Genomic DNA, 23,331 nt, shown 5'->3' with positions numbered 1-23,331 from the left:
TTGGGAGCCCTGAGATGCCAGCCTGAGAAAGGTGAGGTTCTGATCTAAGCCTTTGTTCTGAAAGCACAAGGCAACGCAGCTAGCGGGAGGCCCCGACTATGGCTGGGTTTAGTGTCCCTGGGGGGCGATGTCCATGGTCGCCGGAGTGCTGGGGTAGGAGAGGGCTGGTAAGTGGTGGCGGGAGAACCTCTTCCAGCACAAAGCCCTTGCCCTAATCTTTTCTTGCTGCCCTGCATAGGCGCTTTGGCACAAAATGCACAGCCTGCCAGCAGGGCATCCCCCCGACCCAGGTGGTCCGCAAGGCCCAGGATTTTGTCTACCACCTGCACTGCTTCGCCTGCATCATCTGCAACCGGCAGCTGGCGACGGGGGACGAGTTCTACCTCATGGAGGACGGGCGGCTCGTGTGCAAGGAGGACTACGAGACGGCCAAGCAGAACGGTAAGCAGCGGGGCCCCGCGCAGCCTTGCAGGGCCTGCTCGGTGTGTCCAGGGTTTGAGGGAGAAGCGCGTGCTGGGCACCCCGGGGCCCCTCAGCCCTGGCTGCCTTCGTGAACCAGGAAAGCCGGTCATGGCCGCCTGACAGCAGTTCACTCTCCCACCCGGTGGAGTGGGCTGGGCGCAGCCGGAGATCTTTCATTTTTCCTGATTTGTTTATTTACTTACGTCTTGCCATCTTGGTGACCTCCTCGCCTGGGGCACGGGTGGGCATGCTGAGAGGTATCTGGGAACCTGGTCAAAAGTGGGCGCTTGGGCGCGTACTTCTCGCGGCAGCCCACGCCTCACGGGCCGCAGGGAGGGAGGTCGGCGGCGCCGGCGCCGGGTCTCGGTGCCTCCCGCGTCCCGCAGAGCGTGGCTTCCTCCAGGGCAGGGGCTGAGGCCCGCTGACTCCCGAGAGCCCCTCGCGTCAGCCAGCGCGTCGGTGAACGAGAGGAGCGCGGCGGGAGCCGCCACAGCGCGGGCGCCCCCTACTGCAGGGCGCAGGCAGCGAGGCGCGCTCACCGCTCAGGGCTTGCAGACTCCAGCTCAGCCCCGGGGGTACTGAGCCACTTCTGCAAACCTGGCTTCAGCAGGGAACCCCGGGCATCTGCCGCTCCTGGCCCCGAGCCCCAAGGCCATCCTCTCAGACGGCTCGGGGGCTTTCCGGTGCCTCGGCAGGGCTCAGACCAGCATATATTCACCACCATGTCAGGAAGGCCCAGCCTCACGCCTTCCTTCGTTATGGGCTCACTGATGGCTTTTCACTCACAGTTCTGCCTGAAGAGTGGGGGTGTCATGACCTGGATATGAATTTGTGATGTTGCTACATCCAGCCTACAAATCTTAGATCACAAAGCCCAGAACATCAAGGTCCTTTGCCCACGGCTAACATTTTTCTCAACTCAGGTGTTTCTGTGGAAGGCAGTCCTAGTTGGCAAGTCTAGGCTTGATGGAGATAAACAATTTCATGGAGCTCCTTCTGGATCTTTCCTGTGATTGTGTGTTTGTGTTATTTGGATCTGATCAAATTGTTTGGTTTTTGCTTAATAAATGTAGAATAAAATAATGAGGGCTGGAGAGATGGCTTAACGGTTAAGTGCTTGCCTGTGAAGCCTAAGGACCCAGGTTCGAGGCTCGGTTCCCCAGGTCCCACGTTAGCCAGATGCACAAGGGGGCGCACGCATCTGGAGTTCGTTTGCAGAGGCTGGAAGCCCTGGCGCACCCATTCTCTCTCTCTCTCCCTTTATCTGTCTTTCTCTCTGTGTCTGTCACTCTCAAATAAATAAATAAAAATTAAAAAAAAATAATGGGTTTGTGGTAGGGAGCAGGCTGAGGTAATTCCTTATGGTGAGCCATCTGGGCCAGCCTTGGCTTTGGCAAGAGGCAAAAAGTGGCAGGAGCTTCCTCTCTCTCTTTGGGGGAGACCCTAGCTCTGGCCTTTCAAGGGGGACAGAGAATGTTGGCCTTTTTCCTTCAGGAACTAAAGGCCTCTGCAGATCCCTTCCAACCCTCTGCCTTGATGTGCTTGCATCAGGTACTGTCTCATTGCTGAGACAAAATACCAGACCAGAAGCAACTTAAGGAAGAAAAAGGTTCCATTCAGTGTATAGTTCCAGAAGGCAGAGTCCGTGATGGCAGAGAAAGCATGGCAGGGGTAGGAAAGAGGAGTCACATCATCATAGCAGCAGGGAGAAAGTCTCAGGAGGGATGAATGCCCAGTGCTCAGCTAGCTATCTCCTTTCTTTTTTATACAGACCAGGAACTCAGCCCATGGGATGATGCCACTCACATTTAGGGCAGATGCTCCCACCTCAACCAACCTAATGTAGAAAATCCCTCACAGGCGTGACCAGAGATTTGTTTCCATGATGATTCTAAATCTTGTCAGGTTGACAACCAGAAATTATCCATCCCTGTACTCACCCACTCTGGTTCCTTAAAATCTCATTCTGGGGCTGGAGGAATGGCTCAGCAGTTAAGGCATTTGCCTGTAAAGCCAAAGGACCCAGGTTCGATTCCCCAGGACCCACAAAAGCCAGATGCACAAGATGGCGCATATGTCTGGAGTTCTTATGCAGTGGCTAGAGGCCCTGGAGCACCCATTCTCTCTCTCTCTTTCTCTCTCTCTCTCTCTGTCAAATAAATAAAAATAAAATATTAAAAAAATTACTAAAAAAAAATCTCATTCTGTTGTGTTGGGGTTCATTAGGCAGTCAGAAGAGTGGGGTGGCTTGTCAGAGTTAAGCCACCAATGCAGATGGACTCAGAGCTAACAAGACACCTTTGGAACTCTAATGCCCATCACAGAGAAGCCCAAGGTGCCACCTCCCCATAGGCCTGGGCTGGGTCTTATCATCAGAGGCCTTCAACCCAAAGTGCTGTTACTCCAGCATCTCCTGGTACTGTGTATAGTTCCAAGGAAGAGGGACATTGGTCATAATCTTTCTGGGGAGACAAGAGTGATGCTATAGGGCTCAAAATTTTACGGAAGAACTTTGTTCTACAGTAGAACTCCATACAACAATAGAATGGCAATGGGCTTGGTGTCAGGGGCTAAGTGGGTGTCCCCAAAAACTTGGGATTCCTCTGGCAAGTCTGAGTCTTAGCTTCTCAGGTAAATATAGAGGATCACGAGGGCACCTGCCACCCTGGGATGTTTCTGAGACTAGTTAGGGCGATGCTTGTGAAATGGGATGCTAAGTAAGGGCAGGTCCCTGGTAAAGAGAAATGTGGATAGGAAGGGTGAGGAAATGTAGATAAGACGGTATGCTAAAGGGTTAAGAGCATATTCCTTAGGTGTCCGGCTCTGTCTGTCAGAGAGGCTGGGATAGCTCCCTCCTAAGCAATCCAATGATCCTTGACATTTACCTGCTAGTGGATGTTTAGCAGGCTTTTAGTTTTAATTCCTTTTCGCTGCTCTAAACCTTCTTTCAAGCTCATTATTCCCTCCCTTAAGCCAAACAAAGGTCTAATATTAGCTATTTGCTCCTTAGCATGAATGATTTTGTTCATTCATCTCATCCCCTTGGGTATTTGCATCTTCAATATAATGATGCTGTATTTTAAGCCAGGGACAAGTTTTAGGAGACCCTGCATAACTCAAAGCAAACATATGTTAAAGAAAAATTTTCCATAGGAATTAATGTTAAAAGTATAGGGGGTATATTCTGTAATCACACCAATCCATAACCAGTGAAGTATATTTCGCTTTAATGCTACTTTTTATTTTCTGGGCATTGTCTCCAGTACCTTGCTGAATGCTCTCTCCTAAATTAACCGCTGAGGTGTCGCGGTCTTGCTTGGCTTTCCTCACAGCATTTTATCACATTTCACTTCCGCACCAAAGTTATGGATTTTTGGGTACATTTTTCAGTATGAGCACTGCCCCCACTACTTAATGAATACTTGGATGACGTTGTTATAGGATATAAAAAAGATTTTAAATCATAATAACAGTGAATGTTAAAATAACAGCATAATAGTTCCCATAATCACATGAAGAAAGTCCTGCGCACATGAGTGGTGGTGCTAACCCAGTGGACCAGGGTGACAGCTGTACCACCGAGCACTGACACCTGGCCATGAGAAAACAATTTCTTTTTCTTTTTTTTTTTTTTTTTTTTGGTTTTTCGAGGTAGGGTCTCACTCTGGCCCAGACTGACCTGGAATTCACTATGGAGTCTCAGGGTGGCCTTGAACTCATGGCGATCCTCCTACCTCTGCCTCCCGAGTGCTGGGATTAAAGGTGTGCGCCACCACGCCCGGCTTCTTTTTCTTTTTTTAAAGCCAGGCATGGTAGTGCACACCTTAAATATACATAGAGAGAAGAAAGAGGCCGATAGAGAGAAAGAGAGAATGGGCATGCCAGGGCCTCCAGCCACTGCAAATGAACTCCAGACGCATGTGACCCCTTGTGTATCTGGCTAATGTGAGTCCTGGGGAATCGAACCAGGGTTCTTAGGCTTCGCAGGCAAACGCCTTAATGGCTAAGTCATTTCCCCAGCCCGAGAAAACACTTTCTAATTCACTAGGCCAAGCTGTTTGAAAATTAAGTGATTCTCCACTTTTCTCTCTCTCTCTCTCTCTATTTTTTAATTTTTTCAGATGTGGGCCTTGCTGTGTTGTCTAGAACTGGCCTCAGACTTGGCCTCAAGTGATCTTCTTGCCTCAGCCTCCACAGCAGCTGGATTGCAGGCACATGCCACTGTGCCTGGCCCACACTTTTGGTTGTTTCATTATTTTGTACATGAAGACTGCTACATCTTTTTAAAGCACACTGTCATATATTTGCATAATTCAAATTGACATCAAATATGCATTCATACATGAAGACAAAAGCAGTTTACAAAACAATTTTTCATTTTTGTTCTATTCTTTTTTTAAATGGGACCAGTGCCTGACACAGCAGTGTAAATGTCCCAGTTATTTTAAAAAAATATATTGTTTTGGGCTGGAGAGATGGCTTAGCGGTTAAGCGCTTGCCTGTGAAGCCTAAGGACCCCGGTTCGAGGCTCGATTCCCCAGGACCCACGTTAGCCAGATGCACAAGGGGGCGCACGCGTCTGGAGTTCGTTTGCAGTGGCTGGAAGCCCTGGCACGCCCATTCTCTCTCTAACTGCCTCTTTCTGTCACTCTCAACTAAATAAATAAAAATTAAAAAAGGAAACTATTTCCCATCAAATGTGAGAGGCACTGAAAGCTTTCACTTTAAAAAAAAAATATTGTTTTAGTACTGGAGAGATGGTTCATAGTTAAGGTGCTTCCCTGCAAACGACCTGAGTTCAATTCCCCAGCAACCACCTAAAACCAGATGCGTAAAGTGGTACATGCATCTGGAGTTTGTTTGCAGTGGCTAGCGGCCTTGGTGCACCCATTTCTCTCTCTTCTTGCAAATAAGTAAAAAGTAAAAATATGAATTAAAAAAAATTATTTAGAGAGAGAGAGCAAGTGAGCACAGGCATGCCAAGGCCTCTGTCTCTGCAGATGAACTCCAGATGCACGCACCACTTTGGCATCTGGGTCTACATGAGTACTGGGCAATTGAGCCTGGGCCATCAGGCTTTGCAAGCAAGTGCCTTAACCACTGAACCATCTCACCAGCCCTGTTGTCAGTTTTCACCCACTAAATTGACTTTCTAACCCACAGAGCGGGGGGTGACCCACACTTCATAAACACACAAACAATTAGTGAGCCTATGTGTTTATAAGGCTCCCTTCAGTTGTGAACCCAGGAGGCCATGCAGAAGCAAAAAGGCTAGAGGAATGGGAGGCCATGGATAGGTGAGTGGTAGGGGTTCTTATCTAATAGCCCTGGGAGTGACTCCAGAGAGTCTAAGCAAAGTATTTGTCATGCCAGGAAAATTTGTGGGTGTTTTTTTGGTTTTCTGAGGTAGGGTCTCACTGTAGCTCCGGCTGACCTGGAATTCACTTATGTAGTCTCAGGGTGGCCTTGAGCTCATGGTGATCCTCCCACCTCTGCCTCCTGAGTAGGTGCCACCACGCCTGGCTCTGAATTGTTTATGTTCAGTTCTTTGACAAGCCTCTGTGAAGCTAGACTGGCCAGAGGGGGAGAATTGGGAGCTGAGTGGAGATTGGAGGGTGGGTCTCACTGTCAGTGCCTGAAAGGCTGCACTGCCTGAGTCATCTCCTCTGGGTGGGGGTCACTGTGCATTCCTCCCTGGGGAAGGAAGAAAGGAAGGAAGGAAGGAAGAAAGAAAGGAAGGAAGGCAGCAGACACCCAGTTGGTGACAGTCAGCTGGTTTTCATTGCAGATGACTCTGAGGCGGGAGCTAAGCGGCCGAGGACCACCATTACCGCAAAGCAGCTGGAGACGTTAAAGAATGCCTACAAGAACTCCCCAAAGCCGGCCAGGCACGTGCGGGAGCAGCTGTCCTCAGAAACAGGCCTGGACATGAGGGTGGTACAGGTGAGATGCCGGCACGCCTTTGTCCTCTGGGGAGCTAGGCCTGGAGCAGGAAGGGACCTTAGGTCTGTGCTTTCCACCTGAGGGAGGCTTGGGAACATGAATGACATCACCTGGTGACCGGTGACACTGGTCCCTCTAGGGACCATTCCACCACCCTGGGACATGTGCCAAAGGCAGAAGCGGAGTCCTGCAGCCCAAGCTGAGGGGAAAATGGGCACTTTGCTCTTTGGTCTGGCACTATACCAAGGCTTCAGTCTATTTCCAAGCACATGTCTTAGGGTCCTGAGGGCCTTGGACACCCCCTGAGCATGTCCTTTGTGCTTGGTGCAGGTTTGGTTTCAGAACCGAAGGGCCAAGGAGAAACGCCTGAAGAAGGACGCGGGTCGGCATCGCTGGGGCCAGTTCTACAAGAGTGTCAAGAGGAGCCGGGGAGGCAGCAAGCAGGAGAAGGAGAGCTCGGCTGAGGACTGTGGGGTTAGTGACAGTGAGCTGAGCTTCCGAGGTGAGCAGGCCTGGATGGGTGAGGCTGAGGCCCTAGGCAAGTCCCCCGGGGAACAGTAATCCCTGCCAGCTGGCTTTGACAGTCCCCTCCAGAGCACTAGCTTTCCCCCAGAATTGCAGGAAAGGGTGGGGAAGCTATTAGCGACCCTTTCCAGGGAAATGAAGAGTAGAAAGCAAGAGACCGCGGTTCCTGACACTTGGAGGCTGGGTTCCCTGCACTTTGGCCTTGCTGTGTCCTGGGCCAGGGGCTCCCTTGCCAGCCCACACAGCTGGTGGCAGATGGCTGTATTTCAGTCTTTGTCCCAGTTCTGCTCTTGCACTTCTCCCCTTTAGAGGGACGCTGACACCCTCCTATGGTCCCTGAGAGTGACCTGTTCCTCTAATGCTCATGGTGGGGGCACACGCTCAACTGGCCTTCTTCGGAGAAATCAGTGGTATTAAGAATGCATGTGAGATGGGGAAACGGCTGCATTTCTGAACTCCCTTCCCCCACCACTCACTTCATCCTGCACACGAGCTTTGCAGCATGCGCTATATTCAAATTTGTGCATCAGCAGAATTGCAAATTACCATATGAGTGGATTCTCGGGTTGTTTGCAAATTACCCCAACTGTTCTCAGTTACTCAGTCCTCAAATGTGCAAGGTCTTCTGTTGGGGGAAGGGAAGAGCACCAAACTGCAGGTCAGAAAACTAGAGTATGGACGTGCCTACCTACGCATGGGAATACCACTTCCTTGCCCACCTCACAGTTGTCATGCGTGTCAGTGAGCACAACAGCTGTGGGTGTGCTTGGAGAGAGAGAGAGAGGGAGAGAGAGAGAGAGCACTAAACACGCTTGTATACATGGAAATACTTGGAAGGCAGGGTCCCCACAGGAGTCATCACAGGGGATGGCAGGTACAGGCAAAGGACTAAATGACAGCCACTTGACATGGGAGCTGAACCTTCCTCTTATGCTCCCTTTGAGAATACGAGCTCCCCGCCTTTAATTTCATGAGTGGGACGGGGGCTCCGAGAGGTGGGATAAGCTGTCCAGTCGGTGGAGGCTCTATGATGTGCAGGCCCAGGTAGACGTAGAAGAGGGAGATAGGAGAATAAGTTGCCCAAATCTGAGAGCGCTGAGCTCAGCCCAGAGTTCTGGTTAGCCCAGGGGTCAGTCTAGGACACAGGGCTTGGGACCCAAGGAGGGCACAGGGGTCGTGGGCCCACTTTCTAGGCCTCTTGTCAGGGTTGAGAAAAAACATTTAATCTGATCTCAGCCACTGAAATCCATGCCTGGAACAGAGATACTTGCAAAATCTTGTTTAGTCGTGCATTGGGTTGCGAGCAGGTGAGTCCTGGGCTGACATACACCCAGATATGACATGTTCCCTCTGGGTAGCACACGCTCATATTTCTGAAGACTAGACCTCCTCATCCCTGTTGGAGAGACAAATTCTTTCACGAGCTAAAGATTCCAGTAGATCCCCTCAGTGGAATTCTTCAAGCAGCAATAGGGTCCATGTGCTCTCATGAAGTCATTCACTGCCACCACTTGGCTATATATTGAACCCCTTTTTCAGGTAGATTGGGATTATGTACACAGACCTAAGAACGATCCCCAGATACTGCTATCCTACAGGCCTGCTTCCCAACCAACCACTTTTCAGCTTGGAAGCCTTTAGGGTCAATCCTGTCATTATGTTTCTATTTTTGACATGGATAACAGGACCCACCAAACCTGGGACATTCATACTCCTTGGCATAGCCAGAGTGTCTTAGCACGTGTGCCACTCTGGACCGACAAGATCACCAGACACCTCTCCTGCCTTTGGGACCTGGGATTCAGTCTCTATAGGTGTTTCTTGTTCTCTTCCTGGCCTGGGTTACTCTCTAGACGGCAGGCTGACATACTGATGTCTCACCTGTGCTTGGCAATGAGGCAAGCTGCTGCCCTGGGCATCTTTGCTGGTCATGTGTATTGTTGGTTATGAGGAGCAGGGACCACTAGAGTCCTGGCAGCTGACAATAAATCTCCATTTTTTTGTCCACAGAGGATCAAATTCTCTCAGAACTTGGCCACACCAATAGGATTTATGGCAACGTGGGGGACGTTACAGGCGGACAGTTAATGAATGGGAGCTTCTCCATGGATGGGACGGGACAATCCTATCAGGACTTGAGGGATGGGAGTCCCTATGGAGTCCCCCAGTCTCCGTCCTCCATATCGTCCCTGCCATCCCACACTCCTTTGCTCAATGGGCTGGATTACACGGTGGACAGTAATCTGGGCATTATTGCGCATGCAGGGCAGGGAGTCAGCCAGACGCTGAGAGCCATGGCTGGGGGACCCACCTCTGACATCTCTACAGGAAGCAGTGTAGGTTACCCCGATTTTCCAACGAGCCCAGCCTCTTGGCTGGATGAAATGGATCACCCTCCTTTTTAAGCTTCTCTCCTCCCCACTCTAACTGTCCTCCCGCTTGAGAGAATATCTTCAAGGATCAAAAGAGACTTGCCTCTTAAGGATCAAAAGTACATCAATGTGAATTTCCATTATTTTCAATGGAAGTCCTCTGCCGAGCGCTAGAAGGCCGTGAGACCACACTAGGGCATTGCTTTCTTGGGAGGTGGCGGAAGAACGGCTTTATTTCACTCAGCTCCAGCCTGGGGTGGACAGCCTAGAGCTCTAGGGATGCTAGCTTTCTGGCTTCCACCCCTCCCGCCCTGCTTAGAGGCTTTGGCTGCTCAGTGCTTTGACAACACAAGGTGACTGCGACAGGCCACCTTGGCCTCTGGGAACACTGCTCCAGCTGGTGCATTTCACACTTTTCCTCCTAAATCACTAGAACCGAGATTCCTGAGGCAGAAGCATCACGGCCCTTGAGTGTAATAGTGATTTCTGGAACACCTTGACTGCACCCTAATTTTCAAAATAAAATAGTTTGTTAAAGGTCAGTGGAAACATTGATGGCCACAGTTTGATATTAAAACCATGGCCCCCTGCCCTTGTTTTGTTTGTTGCTGTGAAAACATGACTTCTTTGCTACCTGAAAGTATAAACCAGAGTCAGTTTTGATTTTTAAGAAATCCCATCTATCTCCTTGAATCATGACAGAAGAAGTGGTTTCCACTGTGTGACTCTGAAACTGGACCTGAGTGGCCCTGGCCCTTTGCAGACTGCCCAATGAGTCGCCCTGGTGCACAGAGTGCCTTTTTTGTTTGCTTACACCATTTGCTCCCCAAGACAGGCTGTGGGCCTCAAAATGATCAAAGCTGAACCACGCTGAGAGTAAAACGACAATCAGTGAAAACATTTGTAGACACATTTGAGTTCTAAACGTGCAGTCTGTTTAGCCACATTGGCACATGTTGGTTTCCCAGAGTTCCCCATCCTTGTAGGGTAAAAGGAAATTTGGAGAGCCTGCTGTGCTTGGAGAGAGATGGTTCAAATGAGCTTGCAGGGTTGATCCTCCCCTTGCGAATGAAAGCTTTCTCTGCTGTACTAGCTGACTCAGTTGGTCACTTCTGGGAACCAGCCATGCCTTTTATTTATTTATTTTGCTTACCTTGGCTGGGAGAATTTAGGCAGCAAGCATTAAAATTGTCCAAAATGTTCCCAGCGGTCTTTGGGCCTCATCTCTCCGGCTTGCTGTCTGGGCTGATGCCATGTCGTAGGCTCCAGTCCTGCGCTCAGAAAGCCACAGGGCTCCAGCCAGGGCCAGTGCAGGGACTCTCTGCTTTACAGCCTTGCAGTAGTACCTTACTAAGCTTGCAGTCAGGGCGAGGCCTGTCCTGCTTGCCACCCAGGAGAGAGTGCATTTCTGGAGGAGACATGGCTGTGAGTGATGGGGCATCTGCTACCCGTGTGCTCCACTTCTGGAAGTTCTCCATGTGCAAGCTGGGAATTTAGCCAGTTGGAACTTATTCCCGGCCCCTTGCGAAACTGTGCTTTGCTTCTTCGGGCTTCACATTTTTTAAATAAGATCGCAGGGTAGTTGAGGATGAGAAGGCATTGTCTTTATTTCACATGAAGTCATTGGAACAAAGGCCCCAAGGACCCTTCGTCCTGTGAACTGTGGGTCATAGTTTGAGGACTGCAAAGATTCAGGCACGTGGCAGGCCGAGGAAAGGAAGATGTAATTCTTTGGCTGCCTCTTCCATTAGGTTCTTTCTGGGACTTACTGAAGTTCGATTGAGCTCCTTAAAAGATACAGTCAATTCCTGGATTACCCTTCAATTGCCTTTTCACTGGCCAATTTTGTAGTGTACCACCTTGCTGTCATGGGCTGCAACTGACCTGGTTTTTGCTTGGGAAGTCTGCAAACACACCTTTTCCTTGAGGTTCCATGGATTCAATGCTACTGAAATTTCCCAGCAACATGAATGTTGGGGTGGGAACGAGACACAAGCGCAACATAACAAGGCACGTGAAGGGAAAGAAATTGCAAGCAGGTATTTGGAGACTGCCTTCTTAAATGGCCCACCCTCAGCAGGGGAGAGGCCGTGCCGGGCAATCCAGGTGAAAAGCTGCCCTTGCTTGGCCGCTGGCTCGGTGTGACTACCGACTTAGTATCTCGTGGGCTCAGAGGCCCGGGTTTGAGCGTAGTACAGGTCAGCAGGCTCTTCAAAGGGATAGCTCCACTCTGTGTTGTATCATTGATGATCAACTGAAGTTGACCACTTTTTGTCCCTGTAAATGAATTAATCATACTTCCGATCAGTGATGAAAGCAGAATAGGAGGCCGCCTCAATCATACCAATTCAGGGAGTCTCTAGGGGAACGTGGGGGGCAGTGCAGCAACACTGGTAGTAGTTTCTTTGGTTTCATCTGGGCTGGTGAGCTGGAAAAGCTCATAAGAGAGCACTGGCCAGAGGACCATGAGAGTTTTATTTAAGTTCCGTCTCCAGAGCCACCTCCCCAGAGAGCAGCACACTGGTGCACATTTAGAAGCACAACCATGGCAGTTCTCGGATTCTAAGAGCTCTGTGCTGGCATTGCAGATGGGCCAGTGCCACTGATGAGCACTGTGTGCCAAGACGGTTCTTTGGCTTCTGGGGCTTGAGATGGAGAACAGGGTTCAGTAGTCTATTGCTAGGCTGTTTCCGATTTGCCCAAGGATGAAAATGATTTTTTAAAAGTGAGTGTGCCCTTCTAGGAGCATTTAGAATATGTGGGCCTGTCTTTGGCTCTAAGAGAACAATGAACAACCAGTTTAGAGTCGGCCTAGGGGGCTTCTGGATCCCAGAGCAAACCTAAAAGAAAATTATGAAAAGGAAAAAATCAAATAACCCAAGCCAACTAAGTTTCCAGTGATACCTAGCATAAGCAAAGATGGGAAAAGAGTGGCTATGGAGACATCAGTATTTGCTGAAAGTGATAAAACCAGGGGGGAAATACCATATCCAAGCGCTTGCTGGCTTGATGGGCAGATCGTGTTGTTGAGGAGCATTTCTTTAGGGACTTGCTGGGCAACCTCGGGTGCATCCTTTCTGGCTGTGTGCTCCCACCTCCTTGCCTCAGCTGGTTGTTATGAATGTAATAGAAGATGCACATCAACTACCTTGCTGATAACACTGTTCCTGAAAATGACTACAGTGAGACCACAGGGAAAGATCAAAATTAAGACCTCAGAAAAGCACTTGGCGGAGTCCTTAAAGGTTTTTTTTTTTTTTTTTTTTTTTGGTGCCATTGTAAAACATAAAATGTAGTAAGATAATTGGGGGTTGTTAGATCTTCATCATTAAGTTCACTTTGTAAGTAAGTCAAAATAAACTCTTTCAAACAAAAGACAGTCCCACATCTGAAGCTCAAAGCTAGTGACTTTGAACTTGCCTCCTTGCTGGAGGGGCCCAGGCTTCTGACCCAGCTGCACTTCCAGCCCTACACAGCCCCTCCCTCAACTCTAAGACTGACACCTTCGTTTTACCCATGGGAATAATGACCACGCCTCCTCAGCCAGTGGGCTCTGGAAGGCCTGAGGAGGCTCATTTTTAAACATTGCACTTTACAAATTGGAAACGGTGAGATGAAGAGAAATTCAATTAAGCGGAAATGAGTTTTGTTTTATTGCCTGCTGCTGAAGGGCTCTGGGCATGCTGAAAGCTAAATAAAAGCACATCACTGGCTCTCTCTTTCTTGGATTGGTCAATTGGCCCTTTTTGCAGCAGTAGTTGCTCCAACTGCTCTAACAGTGACTGGAGCCAAAAAGAGAGAGCTCAGCAAAGCCATCCCACCCCCACTCTGCTTGGTAGACCACCCTAAAAGCACAGATTCATGCTGCTAGCTCTGGCGAGGAGACAGCTGCAGGTTTGGGAGGTGGCCAAGCGACCCTTTCCTCAGGAAGGCAGAGCCCAGGTGGGTCCCCGCCTGTTGCCCCCCTGGAGGCAAGGGTCACATTGGACTTTCCCACGTGAGGGACACAAGTAGGTTCAGGGCTGCAGGATCACAGACACTGCTCTGAGCTCATAGTCAGACCTCAAAGCCCAGATCTCCTAAGCTCTGGATCGTTGCCCTCATCCTTCGCAGTGTAAATTTTGTACAGTTAAAAAGAAATGAAATTGCGTTTCCTGGAAAAAAAGAAAAGAAAAAAAAAGCACCCACCCATCCTTATTTATTGGCCATGTGACTTTGGAGAGCAGAGCTGGTGCGTTTGTTTGTATATGCCTCCTGTGTGTTGGCATGAGATGTGTATGGTAAAACTGTGTAAAATAAATACTGAAATTCTTTAGAAGCTGTTGTGTCTCGGTCGTCATTTGGGTCTGTGGAGGGTTGCTCTCTTGTTACAGGTGGACTAATAAGCTGGGCTCACTTACAGTCCTTGCATGATCAGAAGGAGACCAAAATTGTAAGTCTGAATGCTGGACCACTCACGGCCATTATCAGCTCTAGTCAATGAAGGCTGATCGATGGAGGCTTTCTGGCTTTTCTCATGGCAACTTCCTGGGGCACAACCCTTTGCCCCAAGTTTTGGAAATGGGCAGAGGAAAAAAATCTGTCAACCACATTTTTTTTTATTTCTGAGACAAGGATTCACAAAGCCCATGCTTGGTATGTAGCCACGGACGACCCCAAACTTCTGAGCCATCTTCCGAGTGCAGGGATTTGATTCTAGGGGTACACCACGACACCTGGATTAATGCAGTGGAGGGGCAAACCCAGTGAAGGCTAGGCAAACACTTTCCCAGCTAAGCTACCACCCTGCTCGAGACCATATAGTTGAATATTTTTTGTTTGTCCTATTATTTTAAAAAAGTTTTCCCAGCCAGGCGTGGTGGCGCACGCCTTTAATCCCAGCACTCGGGAGGCAGAGGTGGGAGGATCACCGTGAGTTTGAGGCCACCCTGAGACTCCATAGTGAATTCCAGGTCAGCCTGGGCTAGAGTGAGACCCTACCTCGAAAAACCAAAAAAAAAAAAAAAAAAAAAAAAAAAGTTTTCCCCACTGGAACTTACTCTGTAGTTTCAGGCTGGCCTCAAACTCACAGGGATCCTCCTACCTCTGCCTCCCAATGATGTTGGGATTAAAGGCGTTCATCTCCATGCCCGGCACCCCTTTCCTTTTTCTCTTTCCTTTCTTGGCACACTTTTGAAAGGTACTACACGTTTATTTAAAGTACAAAGCAGGAGGCTGGGATCTACACCTCTGAGTTTTCTAGTGCTGCTATTGGGTTGTTGTGACAACCAAAGTCTTAGGTACATTCTGCCCCACTGTCAGCTCTGCTATCAAGGAGATTTATGTTGGCATAAACTCATCGCCTGTGGTTAGTACTTTATGACGGTGAGCATGGCAAAAGGTCTTACTAGGTTAATGGAGCAAGGAAGGGGAGAGAGAAGGTAAGGAGAGCAAGTGGGAATAGGAGTTGGCAGCAAAGACGGGAACCCTGCAGGTCTGTTTTTGTTTTTGGCAGGCCCAACAGACTAGCCCTTTTTTTTTCATTTTTTTTTTAATTAACAATGTCCATGATTATAAAAAATATCCCATGGTAATGCCCTTTCTCCCCCCACTTTCCCCTAGGAAACTCCATTCTCCATCATATCCCTTCACTCTCTCAATCAAAAGTGTCTCTTTTATTTTGATGTCATGATCTTTTCCTCCTATTATGATGGTCTTGTGTAAGTAATGTCAGGCACTGTGAGGTCATGGATATCCAGGCCATTTTTTTGTCTGGGGGGAGCATGTTGTAAGGAGTCCTACCCTTCCTTAGGTTCTTACATTCTTTCTGCCACCTCTTCTGCAATAGACCCTGAGCCTTAGAAAGGGGTGATAGAGATATTGTAGTACTGAGCACTCCTGTCACTTCTTTCTAGCACCATGATGCCTTCTGAGTCATCCCAAGGTCACTGCCATCTGAAGAGCGAAGATTCTCTATCAAAAGTGAGAGTAGCAGTAATGTAAGGGTATGAACATTAAGAGAAGTGCTTACTGGGTAGTTTGATAAGCATAGTATATACATTTATCCACACAGCAGCAGATGTTACACCCCTAGGGCTCATGACTACCCCTGTTTTAAGTTTTCAGTATCAGGGATGTATTCCCTCCCATGGAGCGGGCCTCTAGTCCAATTAGAGGGCAGTTGGTTTCCATCATGACAGACGTGCCTAGCCTTTTTTAAATTTTTTAGTGAGAGAGAGGAAGTGAGAGCGAGTGAGCGAGCGAGCAAGAATTAGCATGCCAGGGCCTCCAGCCACTGCAACTGAACTCCAGACACGTGCACCACCTTGTGCGTCTGGCTTACATGGGATCTGGAGAGTTGAACATGAGTCGTTAGGCTTCACAGGCAAACACCTTAACCACTATGCCATCTCTCCAGCCACACCTTTGTTTTTTCTTTGCTACCCCAGTCCCTTGGATGATTCTCAGGGAAATGGCTATAAAAAGTTAGCTACCACATGGCTTCAAAAGGTTCCATGACTTCTAAATTTGATTTTGTATCTTCATATTTGGAGATACCAATGACAAAGCTGAGATGGAGTAGGCTGTAGAGTCTTAGGCAGCCTGATTTGTCTTCCGTTTTCAAACCTCTCATCACTAGCCTGAATATGTGTCTGCTTTTAAGGCACCATCACTTGTTTTGACAACTCATGGGACCATTTCCATTCTATGCTGTGGTGTGCAGGGCTCTCACCACAATGTGAACCTAGTAACTTTTGGAATGGCTAAATGTGTCCTCAGCTCATGAAGGAGAAAGGATTTGGGCCTCTTCCCCCACTTGCAGTTCAGTCATTAGAGTCCTGAGCAGTCTGATCTTGTTTTGGACTGTGACTTTCCAGAAGGACAGCTGCTTAAAGCAATCATAGTCCAGAAAGCACAAACTAAGACCCACTGTGCAGAGCCCATGGAAGCTCAGCTGTCATGTCTCCACACTTTCCTTTCTAGCCCTTTCTTTCTTGGGTCCAGGGTTCTACTGAGCTAACATCAGGAAAGGAGAAAGAGACCCAAGGAAATGTAAATTACTAACTAGAAGTGAAATCAAAAGAAAGACAATCCTCAGTATGTTGCCTTAGATTTGACACTTGAAACATTGTTTAAAATTTGTCCATCATGAGCTGGGCATGGTGGTGCATCCCACTGTAATCTCAGCACTTGGGAAGAGGAGGCAGGAGATCAAGGCCATTTTATGCTAAATAGTGAGTCCAGTATTTAGCCAATCTAGGCTACATGAGGCCTTGTCTCAACTCTCCCCTTCAAATATCCTTCACAGTCTCTGAAAGGGAAATTGTTTAATCCCTTTCCCACACTCACCAGAATGCCATTTTGGTTTTATCGTTTGGAATTCCCAGTCTTTCTTCATAGACTTTCCTTGCCAGCTGCCCAGTAAGCCATGGGCAAACTGGGTTTGAGTGATTGCTTGGATCATGGCCGCTGTAGCAAGGTAAACAGTGTGTGGCCAAAGAGGAAAAACCATGTTTATAAAATGGGACAGATGATTAGGAAGAGGTGGCGCACGCCTTTAATCCCAGCAGTTGGGAGGCAGAGGTAGGAGGATCACTGTGAGTTCGAGGCTACCCTGAGACTCCATACTGAATTCCAGGTCAGCCTGGGCTCTCAAATATATATTTGAGAAAGATGCAGATCAAGAATAAGAGAGAGAGAGAGAGAGAGAGAGAGAGAGAGAGAGAGAGAGAGAGAGAGAGAGAGAACATGCCAGGGCCTCCAGTCACTGCAAACAAACTTCAGATGCATGTACCACCTTGTGCATCTGGCTTAAGTGGGTCCTGGGGCATCAAACCTGGGTCCTTAGTCTTCGAAGGCAAGCACATTAACTGCTAAGCCATCTCTCCAGCCCTCATTTTCTTATTTGAGCCAATATAGATTTCAAGATTTTCCTTTTAAAACCTTTTTCTTTCTGTGACTTTTCCTTTGTTCATTTCCCCAAACACAAAGGATGAATTTAGATATATACAAGCCTGCATGTTATTTTATAATTAAATGTAATAAGTCACAGGCTGTACTTGACAAGATGTACCTTCTTCCTTTTTAATGGGATCTAGTCAGGAACACAGAAGGGGAGGGGCTCCTAGGAGAAAGGTTTCCGCGGGATGAAAGGCACTCTTTGTGGCTCAGCTGACACCAGAGTGGCCAGAGCTCACAAGGTACAGAGGCTGAGCTGTCTCTAGAGGTGCTTTTAAAAGAAAAATTAATTTTAAAAGATTTATCTTCCTCTTGCTTGCCAGACCTGGACTGGCATTCCCTGTGGTTGGGAGAGGCTTGGGGATTTGGAAAAGGCTGGTTATTACTTTACAAAAGATAAAATATAGGCTGAAAAAAGTGGTCTTGGCATACACTTAAGAGTTAGAAATAAGCAGTTGTTTTTTTTTTAAGGCCATTAAAATGGTAAATAGGTTTCAACAGATGGCTTCTACACAGCATTGGAAAGCCCAGGCAAGGACTTTGGGGTTAAATCTCATATTTTAGTCAGCTGGGACTAGTTTATTATTGCAGAAAAATAAACATCTATAAAGTTGACAGCTCCCTCCTCTCCTCTACAGTGAGTCCTTGAAGTTGCCTGCTTACTGGCCAGCTAATGGCTGGTTGCCTGCAGATAGTGACCTAGGGAATTAAAGTCACATTTTCGACACCTGTCAACTGCAGGGCTTAAAGCTTGCCCAGGCTGGAGGCATATGATAACCAAGAAACGACATTACTGGTGGCCCAGGACTTTTATGCTCAGTATGTGTGCTGGCTCTTTTTTTTTTTTTCAAAATCATTTTAACATTTAATGCTCCTCAATTAAAGTGATTTCCTGGAGTGGACGCCAAGCTTCGTTTAGAATGCGCATTAACCACTTTCTGTATCGGTAGTTAAAGGCACTGAGGGATTTAAACAGCAATCCACAAGTCTGTTCAGTCAAGGTTTGGCGGAATAAAGCAGATTATAAACAATAATATATGTCTTTCTCTTCTTTTTTTGGAAGGGTTCCAAACTCACAAACGGAGCTAAAGTGCTATAAACATATCCAGGACTAAGCTGTGGGCTCCACAAATGTCCTCCATGAAAGCCGTGCACACTGGCGCTGCCACTTCTTATCCTGTGTGCGCCCACGTGCGTGTACTTTAAGAGCTTTTTATTACACAAAGTGTCCATCAACGAACTTTAAAGTATTGAAATACAGACCAGGGATGCTACACAAGTGAGAAGAAAAATAAATCCTGGCTCTAGTATAGATGATAAATTGGTTGCTGCTGCCTAGGGCAGCCCACTGAAAGGCCCTCTCTACTCCTTGATGATACCCACAAAGTCCCACCTGTTCAGTAGTTTTGGGGTCAAATGGTCATTATCTGCCTATAAGCTCACATCCACAGTTCCATGACGAAGCAAATACATGCAGTGGGGCACTTCTCCCCCCACTTTTTTGAAGGTAGGGTCTCACACTAGCCCAGGCTGACATAGAATTCACTATGTAGTCTCAGGCTGGTCTCAGACTCACAGAGATCTTCCTATCTCTGCCTCCTGAGTGCTGGGGGTAAAGGCCTGTGCCGCCATACCTAGCTTTTTCTTTTTTTTTCTTGAACAAGGTTTCACTAGTCTGTCCAGGCTGTCCTTGGACTCCTGATCCTCCTGTATTAGCTTCCCAAGTACTGAATTATAGGTGTGTACCACCACACCTGGTTTCAATGTGGCTTTTTTGTTTTTTTTTTTTAAATATTTTTTGTTCATTTTTAATTTATTTATTTGAGAGCGACAGACACAGAAAGAAAGACAGAGGGAGAGAGAGAGAATGGGCGCGCCAGGGCTTCCAGCCTCTGCAAACGAACTCCAGACGCGTGCGCCCCTTTGTGCATCTGGCTAACGTGGGACCTGGGGAACCGAGCCTCGAACCGGGGTCCTTAGGCTTCACAGGCGAGCGCTTAACTGCTAGGCCATCTCTCCAGCCCTTTTTTGTTTTCTTGAGGTGTTCACTCTAGCTCAGGCTGACCTGGAATTCACTATGTAGTCTCATGGTGGCCTTGAACTCACAGCGATTCCACCTCTGCCTCCTGAGTGCTGGGATTAAAGGTGTGTGTCACCATGCCTGGCTCCACTCCATGTGGCTTTTAACCTCAGTTGTTAATGCATAGTTGTCCCTTCTAAGACACATGTGAAGAAAAACAGCAAGGCAGATTCTGTCCTGAATCCAAAGCAGTATGTAGCCCAGGAAGGAACGGTCCCTGAGAGGTGACTCGGTGTACACATCCCACAAGAAGGGTAACAAATGTAAAATAACTTCTTGACTTTGCCATTGTGCCAAGGGAAAATGATATAACAATATGTAGTAAAGAAAATGTTTGATATATAACAATATACAGGAGAGAATTTCCATATGAAAGTGAAAATACTGAAAACTAAACCATAACTCTGTCATAACTGAGCTGGCCCATAATCTTCTCCTCAGGGATAAGCACAGCAGGAGTGTCCCAAGGACCTGTGGATATATTGGGCTAAATAGCTCTTTACTGTAATACCAGTTAATGCATATTTAAAAAAATTGATCATACTCAATGTGTCCTAAGTGTTAGGGGATAAGTATAACAAGGAAGCACTTGTTTCTCCTTGAGTCTGCTGACCTCTGAGTGTTTTTGAGTGGTTATAGAAGTCTCGGTAGATGCCTGTCCAAGGTAGCGTCAGCAGTGAGCATGGTAATATTTCAAGTCCCATGATTCCGGAAGACTGCATTAAGGGATTCCTGTGCCCTAAAGAGAAAGCCCAATGGGTAGGTATGTAAAATACGCCAAGAGGCCTGATACTGCACCTTCGCAGGTACTGGTTTGGCTCTTCCTCCTGAAAACATGACTCAGAAACTTTTGAATTTGTTATCCAAGGGCTTGGATAGTCCCCTTGATTCTGAAGACATATGATCATGCATATGGAAATGCTTGATATATAGCAAGGTTTATATAAGTGGCCATTTTACTGTTCCTAATTTTACAATGTTGGACCATTTCTTAAACAGTTCTAAGCTTCAATTTCTTTAATTTGTAAAAGAGAAAATTATTCTTACTTTTAAAATTATTCTGGAGTTACATTAGTATCCTGTTATAAAACTTTGTATAAAAGCAAAGTATAATTGCTATTAATTAACTGAGCCTGATATCATGGATGGTTAAGTTATATTCATTTATGCATCACTGAAAAGCAAGCTGGGCTGAGGTACTTGGCTGGTAGAGTGCTCCTGTCTTCTCAGTAGTTCAGAGGTGGATGCAGGAGGATTGGAAGTTCAAGATTATCCTGATTACACACACCCCCTGAGGTGTACTAGTTAATTTTCTCATGGCTGTGACAGAACACCTAACAGAGGCAACTTAAGGGAGAGAGGAAGGATTGATTTTGGCACTCTGTGTGTGAGGATACAGATCATTTCAGGGAATGTATGGAGGAGTTCATGGTGGCTAGTCTGGCTGGGACTCCTCACACCTCAGAGCACTGGGAAGTACATAGATTGGACTAAAAATGGGGCCAGGCTCTGATTATCAAGGCCTAACCTATGGCTCTAAATCCACCAGGGAAACCCCATGTCCAAAAGGTTCCACAACCTCCTAAAGCAGCACCATCACCTGGCAGGAACATTTCAGACTCAAGCCCTAACATGAACCAAGCATGTCACTTCCTGTAAAGGACATCCAACTTTGGAGAGGTGAACATGAAAAAAATCTGCTTCTTAGAATAGATCAAGCATAGTATTTTAACTATTATGCAAACACATCACCCAAATCACCTTAGGAATTGGGATTTGAAATTCATTCATAAATATTTAATCTCTGTATTGCCATCATTATATTGAAGCTGGCCTTAGGTACACCACACACTCATTTAAACCTTTATGGAGACATTTTTAGGGGCTTTAAATTTGATACAAAAAAATCCTTTGTGTTTCAACTTAAAAAATAAAAAAAATTCACGTTCAGTTGGTACATATATTTGCTAAGAAACTCATCCTTAAGAATCTTCTGCAACCTACGCTCAGCTCTGCCACAGTCACAGGACTTGTTCATTAATCTTGAAGATGATGTGCTGTACATGGAATAATAACCTACAGCCAAGTAGTTAAACCTGACAGGAAGCTAAGAAATACCTATTTAATAGGAAGGTTCACCGGATTATAGCAACCTTTTAGCTGGAAAATGCTGAAACATTAAAAAAAGACACAATAGATATAATTCCAGACATTATGCTTTGGTTGTTAGCCTCCTACCTGACAAGCATAAGAGACAACAATTATGTGACCAGTTGGCCGACTCCTTGCATCTTTATCAGAGGTATAGGTAGAATAGTTTTAAAGGATTTAGTTAGTTTCTGATGGGTTTCTGACATCTCTGGTTAATTCTAAATACTCACACTGAGGAGCACTGTGGCCTGGAGCAATGCCTTTCACAGAATAAGTTCCAGAAGGAAGTCTGCAAGCTTCAAGACACTTGAGGTCTATCAGGAAGGGCTGCAATTCAGAAGACTCGTCCTGTCTAAGTGTGGCTTCATTATCAAGTCTGTGACAGCAAGTCTCAGGCGTTTCATGAACCTGTCTATGTCTTTCACTCCTCCTCATATAAGCAGCCTTACAAACACTATTTCATGGGATCACTGAGTAAATAATGCCTGTGTCATTGTTCTGGAGAGTCAAAGATGGCAAATACATTTAATAAGGCCTCATTAGTCATACAAATATGAGCATGTGAGCTGACTTCTGCCCTGCAACAGAATCTGATGTCAAATCAGAGTCTAGATTCTTGGCCAGTGTGATTAGTGTGTAGATGTACACTTGTATTTGTATCATTGAAATCTTGGCCAAAAGTTTAAAAACAAAGCCAAAAAGAAACAGGCAGACAAAAGCACCCACAACTGGGGCTGGGGCTCAGTGATAGAGTGCTAGAAGTGCAAGGCTCTGGCTTTGGTCCGTAGTACACAAACCCAAACTACCACCACTAACACAAAAAATGCCGCCCCCCCCCCCCCAGGCTAGAGACTTGGCTTAGCAGTTGTCGCTTGCCTGAGAAGCCTAAGGACCCAGGTTCAATTCTCCAGGTCCCACGTAAGCCAGATGCACAAGGCGGCGCATGTGTCTGGAGTTCAGTTGCAGTGGCTGGATGCCCTGGGGTGCCCATTCTCTTCCTCTCTCTGTGTCAAATATAAATTTTAAAAAATGCTTCCCCAGTTCTTTCAAATAGGCATAGAAAACAACCATGTATGTCAACTGGCAGAAGCACTTACAACTATGAAAACTGAGTTTAGTGTTGCTCTAAGCTTTGGTCAGGGAGGCTTCTAAATGCAGTTGGTGGTGACTACCAGGGAGACTCAGAAATCATCAAAGTACCAAAATAAGTGACTGTTAAATGACATATCTATTATCACCTCCAAGGCTCAGAGAACACTGTGGAAGAGGACATGTAGGAGCCAGAGCCAGAGCCAGAGGGCGTGTGTGTGTGTGTGTGTGTGTGTGTGTGTGCTGTGGAACTTTGTCTCCTGGACTCATAGTGATGACAGTTACCTGCATAAAACATGTACAGTATGGGCCCATCAACATTCCATCACGGATGGCAGGGGAAAGTATGAGGCCTCTACCTCTCCCTAAGAAGTTACTGGTTGTTGGGGAGGGAGGCAGACATTTTCTTCAGTGATGTTCATACAAGCAACTCTAAACTCAGACAGTCAGACAGACAGACAGACAGAAAGACAGACACACACACACACACACACACACACACACACACACACACACACACACACGACACAGAAGTAGAGGAGGGACTAGCTGGGAAAAACAGGTTCCGTGGGACAGGGGGAAAAGAGAAGGTAATGGGAAGTGGCTATGATCAAGATACATTATATACATGTAAAAAACTGTCAATAAATAAAATTTAAAAACTTACTTGTGAAAATTGTGTTAGCTAACAAAAGGCTTCTCATTCTGTGTCAAGAAACAAAAAATTAGCTCTGAATGAAATTCACAGACCCCAGTGGTATGAGTGATAGG

General features: G+C 46.9%; 1 protein-coding gene across 1 annotated transcript in view; it reads left to right on the top strand.

Moving 5' to 3' along the window:
- The window catches only part of Lhx4 (LIM homeobox 4), a 49,442-nt gene extending 40,035 nt beyond the window's left edge, over positions 1–9,407 (top strand). Inside the window, exons 3-6 of the mRNA XM_004658740.2 lie at positions 239–441; positions 6,251–6,405; positions 6,736–6,907; positions 8,941–9,407. Of these exons, the coding sequence (XP_004658797.1) occupies positions 239–441; positions 6,251–6,405; positions 6,736–6,907; positions 8,941–9,335 (925 nt within the window). The 3' untranslated portion in view covers positions 9,336–9,407. The remainder of the gene's footprint in view (positions 1–238; positions 442–6,250; positions 6,406–6,735; positions 6,908–8,940) is intronic.
- The last annotated feature ends 13,924 nt before the right edge of the window (positions 9,408–23,331 follow it).

This window comes from Jaculus jaculus, chromosome 1, assembly GCF_020740685.1.
Source record: "Jaculus jaculus isolate mJacJac1 chromosome 1, mJacJac1.mat.Y.cur, whole genome shotgun sequence".
Taxonomy (NCBI): domain Eukaryota; kingdom Metazoa; phylum Chordata; class Mammalia; order Rodentia; family Dipodidae; genus Jaculus; species Jaculus jaculus.
This window is presented reverse-complemented; position numbering and strand designations above follow the sequence as displayed.